The sequence below is a fragment of the Benincasa hispida genome, chromosome 5 (assembly GCF_027475165.1).
Source record: "Benincasa hispida cultivar pf3 chromosome 5, pf3_genome.v1.1, whole genome shotgun sequence".
In the NCBI taxonomy this organism is placed as follows: Eukaryota; Viridiplantae; Streptophyta; class Magnoliopsida; order Cucurbitales; family Cucurbitaceae; genus Benincasa; species Benincasa hispida.
This window is the reverse complement of record NC_143482.1, coordinates 57,295,863-57,314,392: the sequence shown is the minus strand read 5'-3', so window position 1 is coordinate 57,314,392 and position 18,530 is coordinate 57,295,863. Positions and strand designations below refer to the sequence as shown.

Genomic DNA, 18,530 nt, shown 5'->3' with positions numbered 1-18,530 from the left:
GTCTTGTTTGGGTTACCTATTGATGGCAAGCTATTAGTAGAGTAATGCATCATGATTGACTGAATATTTGTCAAATGTTACTCGATGTGACCCCATCTGTTGATAAAATTAAAGAATCGAGGCTAAGTTTAACATGATTAAGGTCACAATTTCGTAAGTTTGCTGGTGATGCAGACGAGAAAGCTGTCATAAGATATACGCAAGCATACATACTACAAATTATGGGTGGAAGTCTGTTTTATGAAAAATCAAGTCAATATGTTTACTTGATGTTCCTGCTATTATTAGCCAACCTTTATGAAGCGGGACGATATTCTTGGGGTGGAGCATGTTTGACATGGTTGTATAGACAGCTATGAAAAGCAACAAAACTTGACATTCGTGAAATCGTTGGACTTCTGATACTTTTGTAATTATGGGCTTGGGAACGATTTCCAATAATGACTTTACTGCTTCGACATGTCGATGATGATCAATTAGCTTGACGAACCTACGATTCTTGGTATGTTATTTTAATTTAATTTAATTTAATAAATACTTTTATATGACTGATATAGTTAATTTAAAATCTAAAATATTAATTTAATAATATAGGTGGAAAGACAAATTTTGTGTAACTAGGTCAGCTACACATATAGTTAGTCAGTATAGATACATGTTTGATATGCTTCAACTTGATCAAGTACATGAATACTGAACCCAATTATATCATTTGTACATATTTTTAATGTACTTGTCTTTAATATTTTATGTTTCAGATTATTTGGGAGTCTTACAAAGCTGTCATGGATACTTTGCCCAATTTGTATACAAATGGTCGAGACATATGGCAGACGATAAGTTTTCTCATATGTTTTCACATTGGGAGTGACATTTTTCTAATAGGGTAATCAAACGCTTTCCAACAGGATGTCCCATTAGAATGTAATACCAAACCCCTATTGCATGATATCGACCTAAGAACTGGAGCTGAAAAAGTTATATATTTGGTAGTACGATGGCACTATCGTGCAAGGTTTATTGCAATGAGAGTTCCAATTGGGCAATTTGATAGGGATGCAACTTGAAATTACATTAATTGGTACAATAATATTACAAGACGCTACGTTACTCATCCGGAGTAAATGTGGGTCATCTGGTACATAATTAAATATTGTCTAATTATTTTTAATTTAAATCTATTTTAAATATTGTCTAATTTTTTTATGATTCACAGAGATCGAACAACATTAGCCTTCGTGATGTTACAAATGATCTAAACCAGGTCATTACAATATGCAGTAATAATGAGAGCTATATGGAGGAGATACATTATATGTACGATATACCTATTGCTCCCCCACTAGTTTCTAGATGTAAGGGATGTGCTCGAGTAGAAGAAGATAGTTTGATGAGGTCGACTACAATGTGAAAGAATTGCCTCCTATGACGTAGACGTCGAGCCAGACTGGTTATGCTAGTCTGATGATGATGCCAACATTTGGTTTAGGATATTATGATTCAGAGGCGGGTCCATCATCTTCATACATGCATGGACATGGGCACGACCGTGGAGAGCGTAACAAATATTTATACTATGAAGCGTATGTAGAGGTACCAAAACTACCAGAGTAACATCAAAAGGGACCAGAGCAACCAAGAGTTCAAAGTTGATGACAATAACCAACTCGGAATTGACAACGTCTGCCTTGTGGGACACATTGATTATTATTATTATTATTATTTTTAAATGAATGAAAAACACTGAATTGTTATATTGATATGAACATTTTAATTTATATTTTATTATTTTTCAATTATGAACAATAGTGGTAATATGGAAGAAAAAAGATTGAGAATTTATTCTTTTCAAGGATATCTCTTAGAGTTAACAATTAAGGATGTAAATTACTTATTATTAAGAAATACATGGGTAAAATTTTCTTATTATTAAGAAGTAGAATGGTAAATTTGCATAGAGTACCTTGTCTAGGGAAGGTAAAGGAATAATATTGAAAAAAAAAATGGGGTAGAGTGTTCAATACTCGACCAACACCTCGACCATGTGTTGGTCAAGTATTAAACACTCGACAAAGTAAAAAAAACGATGTTCAATTCGTCAAGTTTTGAACATTTAACATACAACAATTAAAATAAATTCCGTGCAAGTCAAATCTCCAAACTACCATCCTTCTCTAATTATTTTCAAAGCTACTATATTTCACTAATTATTTTTAAAAGTTACAATATTCCTCCAATTTTCCCAATGAAAACCTGGCTCGTTTAGCAAAATAAAAATAAATAACAAATAGCAAAAAAACTATGTGAATTTCCTATTTTTTCTCCAACTAACCTGCTTATTCCAATTTATTTTTTAAATATTATTTATGAGGATTTTAAAAAATAGAAAAATAAGAGAAACTATTTACACAAGTTAGTAAAATTTTAGTCTTATTTAATAAAGGTTGATCAAAGTCTATTAGTCTATTAGTGATAGAAACGGATGAAAATCTATCATGGATCGATGTTTGTAAAAGTCTATTAGTATTTATCTATAATTTTTTGTTATTTCTATAAATAATTTGACATTTTTAATATGCGAAATTTTTTCAAAATTTATTCACTTATCTCAACTTATCATGTTTATGCTCAATTCATTTCATTTTTTTTTCTCATTCTAAACTATAAATAAATAAAAATCAGCGTTTAGTATTTCAAATTTCATTTTCATATCATTCTATAAACTTTCATCTTCTAATTTAAATGGTGGTTTAATTTAACAAAAAAATTTTTAAATAGTGGGTTAGTTTTTTTCTTTTATAAACTATGAAAAGTGGGATTAGATCAAATCTCATACTTTAAATTTGATAATATAAGTCCATGCACTATGTTCATTTTAGATTACACAACATACTTAAAAAATTATCAGATATAATCTTAAAAAGTTTTCATTTTTATAATTAGCGCCCATATTGACAATTCATTATAATAGTTTTTCTCGGTCTTCATTGGCCAAGATCGGCTTTGAATAAAAATTTAAAACTCTTTTCATTACTCATCTAAACCATCGATCTAATGGATGACACTATTCTTTTCCAAATCTTATTAGGGCTAAAATGGTATTTTTACCATTTTTTAAAAATAAACAAAATGGTTTTTTATTCTTAAAAAAAAATGAACATCAAAATTAAAATTGTTTTCTTGAATCCAGATTATCACTTATTTTTATATTTAGAGAACAAATTTTCGAGGGAAAACACAAAACAGAATTGTTCTTCATCTCAGAATGGAGAAACAAGTTGGGTCGTTCTCAAATTTTGTGTTGATTGAGCACTGAAGATTCTGAAATTTAGGGTTCGTACTTGCCCCGGAGGAAGATGAAGATCAAGAATCGCCGCGGCGGAAGGTCCAAGGCTTCCCGGCGTTCCGCTGCTTCTACTCCGTCGCCTATGGCGTCTCCCCCCCTCCCCGACCAGGTTTGTATTCACTTCTCTTTCCTTACAGAAATGGAGCCATTTTCTTCATCTTCTCGCAAAACTAAGTTGTTTCATTGTGCTATTGCTTTTTATGACTGAAACTGTGATCCTCGATGACACCATTTGTTACTTTCTTGGATTAATTTTTAGTCTCAACTAGAATTTTTTCTTTACAAATTCGAAGAAGGGGGAGAGAATGTTTGTTGAAAGTTTCTTTGCTGTAAAATTGATGGGTTTGTAACTGGTCAGGATGTACCAAACGCAGAAGACAATACTGTGCACGAGGCATCAAGTAAGGAAACTAACGATGTGTTGGATAAGATAGATTGCTTTCAGAAAGATACTTGTACTAGATGCGACCAGAGTGGGGACTTATTGGTTTGTACTGAAATTGGGTGCCCAATTGCCCTTCATAAGATATGTATGTCCTGCGAGCCTTCATTCGATGAAGATGGACGTTTCTATTGTCCTTATTGTTCATATAAAAGAGCTTTGGTTCGTGTGAATGAGTTGAGGAGAAAGACTATGGTGGCAAAGAGAGCGTTATCTGATTTCATTGATACCAGGATGGTTGGTGGTGGCAAGTCGCCGCAAATAGAAGAGACAGGTAAGAAGAAAGCAAATGATGTCTCAACTTGTGGAGTGGATGTGGAGCTGCCTAATCATGGGAGTCATTTAGGCAATGAAAGTTCCCGAGATCAGGATTTGCAGGTCGAGCAAAATCAGGGTAATGAAGGGGAGGACCATGCGAGAACAGAGGGAGATATTCAACCAACATCAATGGTGGGGGTTAACAGCGAAAATCATGATGGTCCTATTGTGTTCAATGTTAGCAGCAGCAGTCATTCAACTCCTGTACTTCAGCCATGTGAGGATTCTATGAATGAAGAAACTCATGAGGTTGACACATCAGGAACACATCAGGTTGAGAGTTTAGAAGATAAAGAAGATGGGGAAACGATGGACAAAGAGAACTTAAGGTCTACAGATGACATCCAGGATGACGGGATTGCGAAAGATCAAGGGCAACTGGAGACTCCAAGTGCACATCATGATGAGGAAGAGACTGCTCGAGAACCTCAAGACAAAGATGATGGTGGAGAACAAACCCAACCCGACAATGAAAGGATGCTTGAAGATATCGTTCTTGCATCTGGAAATAATGATTTGAAGAGTGAAACAATTGTGAAGAAAAGGCGCTTTAAAACTAAAGCTAATAGGAGAAAAGACCAACAGAATGTCAATTATCCTAGAAAGTCATTGCGTCTACAAACTCCAGATGGCATGAAGTCACCTCATTTACAAACTCCAGATCCTGGCAAAAAGTCACCTCATATACAAACTCCAGAACCTAGGAAAATGTCACCTCGTATACAAACTCCAAGACCTCAGATAGATCATGCAACAAAAACTGAGAAAGTTCCTGTATGCAGGAGTTTAAAGCCACAACCAGCATCTCAAAATCAATTGTAAGTTCTTTCTAGGCTATCATTCAATTTCTATATTACGTACATTGGCGGGCGTCTTTCAGCAGTTTTTGATCATCAAAAGTAATGACAACTAACTGTCATTTCCCAATTTGCAGCAAAAACTTGGATTTTCATGGTGGGAAGCGTAAGAGAATGCTTTGGTCTGTTGAAGAGGAGGAAATGTTGAAGGTACCTAGTTGATTAGTTGAATTAAGATGTTTTGGGCTTGGCATCTTTAATTTTTCCAGTTGTTGGTTTATCTTTTCCTTCAAATCTTGGTCGCAAAATAATCAAATCATGCTGAGAAGGGAAGAAAAAGATTATAGAATGAAATTGTGGAATAAGCACAACACTCTTTTGTAACTACCACCATTTGCTTAATATTGAAATCATAATAAAACATACCATTCTTGCAGTGATAGTATGAAATATTACAAAAGGGGGAGAAAAATCACACCCCTATGGAGGATATGCTTATATTTGAAAGCACCTGGCATTATTCTTAGGATGGAAAATTACGTTTTCATCTGAGTGTTAGCAAAGATGGTTGACATGATCTACTATGTACAAACGTTTTCGTATGATTTCTTTTAAACTGAAAAATCCAGGTAGTGTTGCATATAGTACTCAAAAGGATTGTCAAGTTCATGCTGCTTCATTTTTAGTTGGCACTCAAAATTCACTTGTGTCATTTACTGATATCTGTGAACTCTTTTGAAGATACAGTCGGTTGTCCTTTTTAATGTGGAGAATTAGGAGATAATTAGTTTATTTTAATTAATATTCAGTTTAGTTGTGTAATTTAGATTAATTAATGTTTAATTAGAATTAAATTAATTATGTTATTTTCTTGTAAGGCTATAAATGATTAATTTAGAGTTGTAATAGAAAGTTTTTTAATATTCATTTTAATATAAAATATTGTGTTCTTCGGAGAGTACTCTCTCAACTCTAAGGGATGGACTTCTCTTGGCCATGGATTTGACCTAATGTTTAATACCTATTCCGTTGCATCACTCTTTGCCCCCTTTTTCCCCTTGTAACAATTGAGATCTTCCATTGTAATTCACCTTTGGTGGTGTCTGGGAGTCTATCAGCTCCCTTCATTTCATTCATCAACGAAATTGTTTCTCATCTCAAAAATAAAATATATGTTGTGCGTCCCGCATGTCTTCTTTAATGGAGAAGAAATAAATGCTACATTTTTTTCTTAATCATTATTTGCTTTTCTAGTTAAAATCACTTTTGTCATTTTCATACAAAATCATTATTTGCTTCTCCATGTGCTAACTGAAATTACTTTTTCAGGAAGGAGTTCAGAAATTCTCTTCTACAGCAAATAAAAATCTTCCTTGGAGGAAAATTTTGGAATTCGGTCTTCACATATTTGATAGCACGCGTACTCCGGTTGACCTGAAAGATAAATGGAGAAACCTCCAAGCCAAATAGTCTGCTTAATGGATAACGAGTCCGGAAGATTGCAAAAAGGTAACTTCAATAGTGTCACTAGCAAGTTTTTGGTAACTCCTAAACCTTAATAACAAGTTTATGAAAATTTTGGAGTTCAATTGGCACATATATTTGATGACACTCTTACTCCGATAGATAAATGGATTAACGTTGTAGCCAAATAGTCTATCTTGCTAACTATCCTTAAATGTGCTCGAAGTTAAGTATGAACATGTAACTCGGATGTTTTGCATTTGCACGATCCAATGATCCACCCCTGCCCTTAAGCAAATGAATAGGTTTAATTTGGTTATCATACTTTCAAAGTACTTATTTTGGTCCATGTAGTATCTGTTTTTGTTAATTTGGTCCATGCACTTAGAAAACATCTATCCTCTATATATATATATACATGCATGCATATATACACATATTTTGAAGTGATCACTTTGGTCCTTGTTTGTAAAATTTAAACAAAAATTCTATGTACATAATACAATAAAATTTGACAATATCTTAAAGACTTTTTGTAGGGTAGTGTTGTGTTGAATTTGTGATGGAAAAAATGAGACGAGTAAACAACTGGACCAAAACAATCATTTTTTGAAAAAATATAGAGATCAGTAGTTGTATCCATGTCCCATAAAAAAGTATAGGGATCATTAAATGTTTCAAAATTATGGAGACTTAAATTAAACAAAACTTTAAAGTACAAAATCAAGATTAGATGTTTAGAAAGTAGGACTAGAATAAGAGTATGACTCTAAAGGCTGGAATGTTATTAGAATTATGATGAAATGTTAAAATCGGTGTTGGAATGAGATATTAAGCATGAAAACGGTGGGAAAGAGGATTGGGTTGAAAACGGAGGGTAGGGAATGTAGTAAGGGTATTACGAACTAGGCCCAAAGCCCTCAATCCAAACGTGAGTTTGGAATTACAACTCATTACATTCCAACCTCTCAAATAGATCCCTAGATCCCTAGAGTCTATTTGAAATTTCTTATAAAGTGCTTAAAAGTATTTTTTTTTTCTTGCACCCAAACATATTTAAAAAAACATATATTTGGAAATTCATTTCAAATAAGTTCTCAAATCTTGAGAAACTCTTAGCACCACATTTTTTGCAGGGATGTTCTTGACGCGGAGCCATACTGTTATGTTGTAGGAACCTTTCAATTTGGATGTTGAAGAGACCTACATGCTAAAATAGAGAGAGGAAAAGGGGGAAAAAAGGAAGCTATAGGAGCTATCTAGAGATAAGGTTGATGAAGGCTGTACAGCTCTTTATGTTGGCCCATTGGGGAAGAACATTATGATTCCCAAATTTTTCTCTATGTTCCATTTAAATCCTTTTTTTTTTTAAGTTTTTTTCTATGAGATTCTACCATTATGGTCTCTTGGCTTGGTTTTATTCGAGTATGCAGAGCCATTGATGCTGACTCTCTCATGGAGAAGAAAAAGTACAAAAGTTTCGGTTTCAACGTTGGCTTGTAGTTATGTTGTAACAAATTATGTTGTGTAAATGTAAATTTATTTGTTCATGTCGTCTTGAAATTGTTCAAGCAATCGGTGGAACTGATATTGATTCAATTGTGCTACATTGTAAAGTATGGAATTATTCTTTTTCCCAGTAAAATTAGAACTTGGAAGTCATGAAACAATGTAGTAATATTTTGTGTGTTTAGGAGATTTTCTTTCGATTAAATTGCAAATTTGATATGATGGTTAGAATTATATATAGAGGCTATTTTCAAGAGTTTTATGGATTATTTATGTTGATTTATTGAACCATAACTAAATTTTATTGAACCAGAATTAAATTCCAACTCTCTCTAAATCATAAAAACCAAATTTGTCATTAAATCTTCTTTTATTTTTCTCCAAATATTGGGAAATACTTCAATTCTATTATTAATTACTTCAGACATCAACTTTATTGATTATTATTGATTAAAATAAACAAATTCATTTATTTTATTTAAATCTGTACACTTAAAAACAATTTTCAACTTTTAATTAAATTTAGAAGAATAATAATGTAAAATAATATACAGTGAGCTTGTTTTAAAAGAAAAAAACGCAGTGAGCTCGTACCGCTACTTCCCATCTTGTTGACTTTTTAAATTTTAATTATTTTTTATGCTTATAGGATGTGAGTAAAACATTAAAAAAAATATATCATTTATTTAGTCTAATATGAATAATAATAAGAATAATAATATTTATAATTTAGTTGGAAAGTAATAACAATTTAATTATTAATCTAAATAAATTTTATAAATATCATGAATTAGAGAGACATCTACCGATATCAATATTTTATCGATATATTTGTAAATTAAAATTGCGATTTCAATATCGGTAAGACGAAAATCAAACCTCTAATCCCAAAATTAATCCCAAAATCAATAGTGTGTACTTGATATTAGTTGAATTATACTATTTTTTAAAAAAAAATCTATTTAGTTGTTAAATAACAACATGACACTTTAGACTTAAGTGACATATACAAATTTTGTTGTACAATTCCCCTCCTTAAAGATTCCTCATCTTTGGACCTTTATGACAGTCTCAATATCTTCATTTAAAAATCAATCTTCAAAATAGCAAATGGAAAATCAAGCTCTTATTCTTGATAATAACGCCATTTTCCCTATGAATTCATTTAGGGTCGTTTTAGCTCACTCCATGATTGTGGCAGCAACTATAATAAAGGTGTGTACAACTATTTAGAGTATAATAAATACTATTTCGAAACCCCTTTTACTATGATATTTACTATTTTTCATTTATCCTCTCTTTTCTTCTTTGCTACCATGTTAACTATTTTCTACTCAAACAAAAATAGTTTACACTTAAACACAAATTATTTTAATCCATTGACTATAATAACCACCTCAGCATCCTAAACGTTCCTTAAAGATTATTTTGGAAGTACTAGTCATGGGTAAACAAAAAGAACAAGAAGAAATGAAATTATTCAGTGCAGAAAAGGGACATTTACAGACTACAAATAAGTTAAAAAAGTAATAGTGCCTAGTGGACTGTGGAGTGAGGGATTCTCTTCCTAAGCTTTTCATTTACTACCAAAAGAAATGTATGTAGACATAATATGTGGGCAGGGCAGAAACAAAATTGAGGAAGATAGAGAGAGAGGGAGAGTGGCACCAGTTGAGTGAAAAACGTGTCGGTTGTGTTGTGTTTTGTTGTGGTGTGGTTTAGATGACAGTGCCACTGGGAATTAAAGCATCCTTGATTACTGTCACGATTCCACTCTTTATGAAGTACCCATCTGTCTCTCTTGCTGCTTCTTGCACATTGTCTCCATTCACGATCTGAGATTAATATTATCAAGCGGCGAGTCAGAAAATTATCAAACCCAACAACAATATTCATATGATTACAGCATTTTGTGTCGATTTAGTTTACTACTTAAAAGACATGGATATGTTTAGAACAGATTTTAAAAAGGTTAAAATTATTTTTATTACGTTAAAAAATTATTTCGAAATATAATTTTAATAATTCAAAATCAAATTTGATTGTATGAAATGCGCAGGTAAAAGTATAAGATCAAATACTTAACTGATATTAGTGAATAAAGATGTATTTTAGTGATTTTAAATATGAAAAAAGTTATTTTTTTGGGTTGTTATCAAATATAAAAAAATGAACCAAAATATTTATAAAATATAGCAAAATTTTATAACTATCAATGATAGACGCTGATATCAGTAACATTGATAGACACGGATTAAAGTCTATCAAAGTCTATCATTGATAATTAATCAAGGTCTATCATTGATAGTTATAAAATTTTGTTATATCTTGTAAATATTTTTAATAGTTTTACCATTTGAAATAATTTTTCTATTTTTTTTAACTATTTCAAAATTACTTCTTTTAAAAAGTTTTCAATAGACACTATTTGAACTTTTAAAACAAGAAATTAGAGGTGAAATGAATTTCAAAAACTAAAAATCCAACCTCAAATAGTTACTAAATGGGACCTATGGGGCCTAATAAATCAAATGAGATATGCTCATGTGGCAATAGAGGCTATTACTTACTTTCTAAACATTATATAATCCTTGTAATTAATTTTTTTTGCTGTGCTTAATATGTTATCGTCTTTAGATCTATTCAACACTCGTGTGGCTATGGTAAATATATAAGTAGCAAGTACTGAACTTATTAAACACTATTAAAAATTGACACTTTAATCTAATACTCCCAAAAATCGAAATAAGAAATGATGACAGAAAACAAGTAGGCGGCCATGTGAAGCTGATTTGAAACAGATTTATTCCCACCGTCAAAATTACTTGAAAGAGAAAAAGGAAGCTCTAATGAACTCAGTTCTCATCTACTTGTCTTTGTTCTTTCCCAATGGAAGCAGTGGATTTTATTGAGTCAAACAGATAATGGAAATCAACACCCAGATGAGACCCCACCCCGAAAATGCATGATAAGATATAATAAGGACGTGAAGTAAGCATTATAAAGTAAATGTTAAAAATGAAATAAAAGCAAGCATAAGTTGACAAAGACAAACCTTGACATTTTCCCCGATGCGAGCATTTTTGTCGACGATAGCTCTCTTGATGTGAGAGTTTCTACCAATTCCAATTGGTACACTACCTTTTGCCGCCAATAATCTACGGTCAGCATCCGTCTGAGGAACACCATGAGAAAACAAATCAGGTTAGATGCACCCATTTTTATGCATCTCAATCTCATCACACAAAAAACAAAAAACAAAAAAAAAAATCAAATATTGCAAAAAAGTAGGAAAGTGAATTTGCCAAGAAGCAGATTATGATTGGACAATTTGATTGGGCACACAAAGATAAGTGCAATCTAGAATACACCTAAGTATTTTTCAGCTTTAGGTGAGTGTTGAAGAGTAACATTACCGATGAAAACTAAAAAGTGGTTTTCGGACATTTTCATGTGGTTGAACTATATAGCCAAACAATTTTGAGAATCTAAAAATACTTCAAAGAAAGCTCAAAAAGCTCAAAGCTATCTCAAACTCATGATACAGAAGGTTATTATCAAGCCACATACCTCATAATAATCTGCACCCATCAATAAAGTGTCTTCTATGATTGCACCTTCTGATATGCAAGTTCGAATGCCAACGACAGAATGATGAATCTTGCAGTTCTGAGGAGAGAATAAAAAAGGGGTTATTCCAAACTGAAGGAAAGGGGAAGGAATAATACAATGGAGACAATGTAACAATAGTATAATACCATCTTAGCAAAGCAAAGATCTACTTTGCTAGTAAAGAAGTTACCTTTATGACACAGCCCTCGCCAATAACACTGTCTGTGATATCAGCATCAAGCATTTTCGAGGGCGGCAAATACCGAGGTTGGGTGTAGATTGGAGACGAACGATCATAGAAGCTGCAATTGGGTGTTTCATGTATCAAATAAACAAATAATAACTGGACAATTTATAAGTAAAGAATGAGGAAACCAAATCAAACTTGACAAAATTACCTAAAATCTGGTATTGGCTTCTTCGTGATCCCCAGATTTGCATTGTAAAAAGCTTCAATGGTACCAATATCTTCCCAGTATCCATCATACAAGTAAGCTTGCACCTAAAAAGTTAAAGCAGCATCTTTATTGTAGAGATCGCAGCTCAAATAAAAGCTCTGAAGTCATCTTTCTCCATCAAACCAAGAATAAGTGACACGAGTTCAAGATCAGCACACTCATTCATCTAGCACTTTTCCTTTTTTCTTTTATTTACTTTTTATTTTTGAATCTTGGTATAAAGCTACATCATACATGTAATGGTTAGGAATTACATCAGACAACTAGATGGTCAACAAGGCCACCATTATTTGGTACTTACCCTCATTCCAATGGAAGTTGCACCAGGAATAACTTCACTCCCGAAATCATTTGCTCCGGGAAATTTATCTCTAAGAAGATTCAGCATCACATCCTTGCTGATAACGTAAATACCCATGCTAGCTATGAAAGGCATCTCTTTCGCTCTCTCATCATCAAGACCCAAAATAGTAGTATCAACCTGTAAGATATAAAAGAGGATTGTTAAGCTTTAAAATAACCAGCCTAAAAAAATATCGGAAAAATATCAATTTATACCCTTAAATATCAATTTAAACCTTGAACTAATAATTATATCAATTAAACTCTGAACTTTTTTATCTACAACCTCCATTATGTTCCGTTTGGAAAAACCTCGTATGAAATTTTATAATTGTATCAGTTAAACCCCTAAACTTTCATAAATGAATTAGTTTAGACTTTTAGTCAAAATTTACATTGAGAATCGTTAAACATACATTTTAAGAAGTCTACACACATTTGAGAATGAATGATGGATGATTTTCGAAGGTAATCGTAATGAAAGTTCTAAATTGATAGGTTTATGAAAATTGGTCTAACAAATTTGAAAGAGGGTGTAAATTAATACATCTACGAAAGTTGATACATCCCCAAACTTTAGGGGTATAAATTGATGTTTGACCTCAAATACAATGATGGAACAGTTTATGAATCAAGAAATGAGAGAATAGTTTATTAAGATAAAAAAGTATTTAAGTTTGGATTCACCTTCATCGTTTTCAATTGCTCTCCTTTTGGTTTCTCTGCAAACTCAATTATGCGTCCCTCTTCATCAATCTTCATCAAACCAAATGCAGTTGCACGCTTTTCATCCATTGGTAGAGCAGCTACAGTGATATCTGCATCAGTCTCCCTGTGTGCTTGAATAAATCTCTCGTAATCCATTCGGTACAAATGATCACCAGCAAGAACTAGATACTCCAACACATTCTGCTCTTCAAATAACCACAAGTACTGTCTAACTGCATCAGCTGTGCCCTGCAAGTTACGATGCCAAACTTCTATGAGATAAGACTTCATTTTCTCGACGAACTTAAAGAAAATGCATTCCGAAATCGAAAGTGTTAATGCCATCGTTCACAGAAACAATATTCTGAACAAAATGATAGGTTTCAGTTCACTTATAATTACGAATTAATCATGAAAGAATAAATCTGAGCTTGATTCCATCACCTGGAACCAATTTGGATTCTCCGGACTCTGCTGAGCGGCCAGAACCTCAACAAATCCTTCATTCTTGTAACCACCCATGTTACTCGCATAAGCTCGGGAAAGGTGACGATTAAGAGAAGCAGAATTGAATTGCGTGAGAACATAAATCTTGGAAATGTTGCTGTTGAGACAGTTGCTAACAGGAATATCAATCAACCTATAGTTCGCTCCAAGAGGAACAGCAGGCTTCGCCCGCTTCTTAGTGAGCGGATAGAGCCGAGTTCCGGCACCACCTCCTAGAATAATCCCAAGCACACTCTAAACACAACAAAACAGATAATACTATTCAACCACCATCCATTCCATAAACAATTCACGGCAGCTCAAAACAGAAAATCACATAAAATAAATTCCACGAACCCATCAAGTACAGCAAACAACAAAACTATCCAAATTCCAATCAATTAAACGCATTCAAATGATAGCACGAAAAAACAAGAATACCGACCCGGCTAGCATCAGGATCGAGGCAAGTCTGAGAGTTCTTGGAATCAGAAACCGCTTTTGGAGAAACGATCGAGGGGGCCGCGTTACCACCGGAAACACGTCTTGATCCCAAAACAGAAGCTATAAAGTCAATCTTATCACCAGAAATGTGAGACGCACCGAATGAGAGGCTTCGAAGGCTGTTTCTCCTTGCACGGTTAGAAACACGGTTCGACGACGAAGACGACGACGCCGACGTCGTCGGAAGTCTGAGAACTCCAACCGCAGCCATAGAAGACGCCATTAGACGATCAATTCAAATCCACAAAAGCGATCTCCGGTGTCTTCTCCGATCAGCAAGTCGCCGGAAAAATAAATGAAAAGCAGAGATCAGCTCCGCAGCTCTACGGCATAAAAAGAGATGCTTCGCCACTGATATTTGATGTGGTTTCGGTGTCGATTTTACCCTTGGAATTTCGACTTTATTACGTCGTTTGCCCTCAAGTTTCGTGCTTCGAAAGGTTGTATTTTAGGAGTAATATGGGGAAAAAGAAATTTGTAGCGGTTCCCCAATAAAATTAAATGAAATTAATAAATTTCTAATTTTGTGAGATTGAGTGGACGTGGATTCACCGATCTATCCATGGGTCACATGGACTCTTCCTTTTTAGATTTTTTGGGAACGGTTTAATTCAATGATTTTGTATTATTTTAAAAATTAATAATCCACGTGTCATCTTTAGCATATCTTAATGTCTTTGTACATACATCATGGATTGGGAGATCATATTCAAATTCCCAAAAATTTCTAATATTATCGGAATATTTTTAAATGATGTATCATGGCAAGTAATAAATAGAGACGGTGCGGGCAATTCTCGTAATTTTCTCTCCACATATAGTTGAACTAAAATACAATAGGGATGAGAGATTCGAACCGCAGGTATCTTTTATTGCATGTAGTTGAGCTACACTTGAACTTTACCATTTATTTTTAAAAATAACTTTATGATATGTTTGGACTAAGGAGGAGAGTTGGTGGAATTAATTATCTCCCCTTGTTTGGTATAATTATAGTAAATGCGATTAAAAAAAGTTATAAAATGAAATAAACAAGTGTTTGGTAAATTTCAGATTTTAACATAAAAAAATACTATAGAATAAGGATAAAATAAATTTTTTAATGGTTAGTGAATAGAGATATGAAATTTTTTACGTAGTGGATCTCAAAAATTACTCTAAGTAATTGAAAAAGTATCTTGCTATAAATTATATTATAATTGGTTTCACCAAATATTACAAATTGTTAAAATTTTAACATACAAATTATGATAAACTCAAATTCGAACAGAGTTTATATTCGAATCCTCAACCTCACATATTGTTAAATTAACAAATATATATATGAACATTAAATTTAAAGTATATTGACTAAAATTAGATAATTAAAAGTAAATTTATGAACAAAATTCAAAATTGGAAATAATATTTTACCCTAAATAGTAATGACACTTTTTTTAGGAGATATCCCAACGCAATTACAAAAATGATCCTTTATAGCAAAACAAAATAAACTAGACCAAATATATATTTAATCTAACACCAAAATGTCCAAACCTAGCCAAAATTGAATATTGGACGCAATAAACTTAAAAGAGTAACATTACCCAACTTTTATAAAACACTAAAACCTTAAAACAAAATAGATTTAAATTATAAACTTAGTCCATATAATTTGTAAAAAGCCAGAGTTCACTTTATGATTTTAAAAACCAGAATTTAGTCCTTATAATTTGATAAAACTTTTCAAAAATAATCTTTATTATAAGAATGTTTATGAGGATTCTATCAAATTACTGGCTAAATTCTAGTTATAAATTGTAAGGACTAAATTCTAACTTTCTAAGTTATAAATTTATGAGAACTAAAATTTACAATTTATCTATAAAATAGTTACATAATAGAAATATGGATAATAAATTTTACCACAAATTCAAAATTAAATTTCAATGAAAGTATCATCAATTCAATAAATAATTGAGAGACATATTATTGTTCATAAAATGAAAATTCACTGTTTAGAATAAGAAAAGAAAGTTTAAAATGGAAGCATAATAAATTATTTCCAAAACACATTTTAAGTTGAAAATTCAACCACAATAAATTATTCCAAATACATTCTTAAGGTACAATGCACCTCACAAAATGAATTAAAACTTTTTTTTCTTTTTGGTTATAACACAAAATGAATAATAAAACTTTATATTAAAATATGGGTTAAATTAGCACTGTCCATATCCTTTTGTTTCTATTTATTATTTTAATATATTTATTGTTTAATTTTCTTTTCCTTTTAGATAATAAATAAGGGGAATAAAAAAAAGTACGGACATGAAGGGATGAAACATAGATCAGGTATTCAAGTTTTGTGGGCCCAAGAATCAGGAGGGCCGTTGAACTTGAGTGATGACCATGAGGTTTCGGTACACTGGCCCACACCTGAATATTTTCTCCACTACCCTCCAAATATTTGGTTTGTTTCCTTTACCATCTTCGAGGAAACTTATTTTAACATGCTTCCAAAAACTCGAGTGTACGCATTCCATTTTGATTTCTTAATTAATTAAAACTTAAAAATTAAATTAGGATTTCTATTTGATTTATATAGTTTTAAAACTTCGAGCAAATATAAATTTATATTCTCAAAATTGTATCAATTTAAATCTTTAATTGAGAATTATATCAATTTAAATTCATCCTGAGCTTTCATGAGTATGTATCAACTTAAACCCTTTACTATATTTTATTTGGATGAACATTATGTGGAATTTTAATTTTATTAATTAATTCTCTAGACTTACTTGAGTTGATCAATTTAGGCTCTTAATCAACATTTCTTTGAAATTTTTCTATTCAAATTATAAATTGACATTTGTAGAAGTTTACTATGCATTGACGACTTTGATATGTAATCCCAACAAAAATTTTAAATCGATTCACTTATAATGATTTAAAAGTTTAATTGAAAAAAATTAAATATTTTGCATGATATTTCAAATTACATCTAAAAGAAGGTGTAAATTGATATACTTTTAAAAGTTCAGAGTCCAAATTGATACAATTATTAATTTATGGTTTAAATTAATACACCTCCAAATTTAAGTATTATAAATTGATATTTATCCTAAAAATTTTAATTATTTATCAAAATGAACATAATTCAATTGATATAGTTTTTCTAGTGATCACAAGTAGAAGATCGGATTATCAATTTTTTGAAATGGTGACTAATTTCTTTATCATTAAGTTAGGTTGAAATTAACTGTACATAGTTTGGTCACATATCTCAATTTATGTGATAGAGATTTTTTTTTTTTTTTTTAATTCGGTTACTTTTGTAATTTTAACTATGTTAAAATTTAGGAATAAGGTAAAATGTAAAAAAATGTGTGGGTAAAAAATGATTTGGAGACAGTCGGTGAGGTTTATATTAAAAGAAAAAAAAACTTCTATAACCACATCGACTACTTGAGAATTAAGACCAAACTATTTAAATAATTACGTATTTTTCATCGGGTAGAATCTTTATTTTCAATATGTGGTGCCGATAAACAAAATATTCATCTTTTAACAATTTTTAGATTTATTTTCAACCAAAATAAATTTTCTATATTAAATTAGTCATTTCCAATACATTTTTTTTAAAAAAAAAAACAAAACAATATAAAATTTCTTAATAAAAAAATAATACAAGATATAATTAAAATATTTAATCGTATAGTTTTGAAAAGTTAAATATTACAATATCATAGTATAGTATTCAACTTAAATATTACAACTTTTATGGTCTTAAAAATAAGAATTATTAACACATCCATATCTTAAAAATGTATTAAGTATGAAAAAATTGAGATGAAAATTAGAAAATAGTTGATTGTTAAAATTATGTTTTTTTGTTGTAAAATATCTCACACACACGCACATGCACAGGCACATGCACACACATACACATGCTCACACGCACGCATACATACTATATTCATGACCAGAGCGGTCATACACACACATTATATTCGTGATCGGAGCGGGACAAGGAACTCAATCCTTGTCCTCATCCTCCTTTAACCAATAGGAAGAAAATTTTCCCCACTCTCTCCTTCATTCTCGCCTAATCAGGAATTCCTTGTCTTGTTACGGGCAAGTCCTGTGGAAACGAACACCTCTAAATACATGGCCAATTAAACCTTTCTAACCCAAATTATCGCCCACTCAATGTATAAAGAAAAAAACTTAAGTGCATCTCAGGCAACACTCATCTGTTTGCATCCCATCAGATTGTCCAATCATAATTTGTTGTGTGAAAAATTATTCTTCTTTCTTTTTTGATTTTTTGAATTATTTTAATTCTTTTTTTTGGGTGCGGACAATAAAGTGGGATGCATAAAGATGAATACATCCCAAATTACCCATGTGTAAATCATTTTGGTTGCCAAATCTTATCCGTAAAGTGGAAATAATTCAACTCACATTAAAAAAAAAAAATTGCCACCTTGGTTCAAATTTTATCTAATAAATTGTCACGAAGCAACATTCAAACTATTTAGAACATATTTAAGAGTGATTTT

General features: G+C 31.7%; 2 protein-coding genes across 3 annotated transcripts; one reads left to right on the top strand and one right to left on the bottom strand.

Annotated features, from left to right (window-relative positions):
- The first annotated feature begins 3,066 nt into the window (after positions 1 to 3,066).
- Positions 3,067 to 8,029, top strand: LOC120078293 (uncharacterized). Of its 2 annotated transcripts, none has more exons than XM_039032526.2 (5): positions 3,067 to 3,455; positions 3,705 to 4,924; positions 5,041 to 5,113; positions 6,233 to 6,412; positions 7,504 to 8,029. In XM_039032526.2, exons 1-4 carry the CDS (start codon positions 3,357 to 3,359, stop codon positions 6,371 to 6,373), a joined length of 1,533 nt encoding a protein of 510 aa, XP_038888454.2. In that variant the 5' UTR covers positions 3,067 to 3,356; the 3' UTR covers positions 6,374 to 6,412; positions 7,504 to 8,029. The 2 variants fall into 2 exon arrangements, with proteins under 2 accessions (XP_038888454.2, XP_038888455.2); XM_039032527.2 differs by having other exon boundaries at positions 3,156 to 3,455; positions 7,542 to 8,029.
- Positions 8,030 to 9,324: 1,295 nt separating this feature from the next.
- On the bottom strand, positions 9,325 to 14,737 carry ADG1 (ADP glucose pyrophosphorylase 1). Its single transcript, XM_039032294.2, has 9 exons — positions 13,928 to 14,737; positions 13,441 to 13,737; positions 12,976 to 13,245; positions 12,248 to 12,427; positions 11,887 to 11,990; positions 11,679 to 11,790; positions 11,447 to 11,545; positions 10,932 to 11,051; positions 9,325 to 9,711 (listed from the first exon to the last, which is right to left on the bottom strand). The coding sequence occupies exons 1-9, from the start codon at positions 14,207 to 14,209 to the stop codon at positions 9,595 to 9,597; spliced, it is 1,581 nt and encodes a 526-aa protein (XP_038888222.2). The 5' UTR covers positions 14,210 to 14,737; the 3' UTR covers positions 9,325 to 9,594.
- Between the last annotated feature and the right edge of the window lie 3,793 nt (positions 14,738 to 18,530).

Bases quoted from the DNA above. Each gene is read 5' to 3' on its own strand.
- ADG1 (XM_039032294.2), bottom strand. From the start codon at position 14,209: ATGGCGTCTTCTATGGCTGCGGTTGGAGTTCTCAGACTTCCGACGACG. The intron at 12,428-12,975 runs GTGAATCCAAAC...TATATCTTACAG, and splicing joins AGCAATTGAAAACGATGAAG to GTTGATACTACTATTTTGGG. The intron at 11,791-11,886 runs GTAATTTTGTCA...ACCCAATTGCAG, and splicing joins AAGCCAATACCAGATTTTAG to CTTCTATGATCGTTCGTCTC.
- LOC120078293 (XM_039032526.2), top strand. From the start codon at position 3,357: ATGAAGATCAAGAATCGCCGCGGCGGAAGGTCCAAGGCTTCCCGGCGT. The intron at 3,456-3,704 runs GTTTGTATTCAC...GTAACTGGTCAG, and splicing joins CTCCCCCCCTCCCCGACCAG to GATGTACCAAACGCAGAAGA. The intron at 5,114-6,232 runs GTACCTAGTTGA...TTACTTTTTCAG, and splicing joins AAGAGGAGGAAATGTTGAAG to GAAGGAGTTCAGAAATTCTC.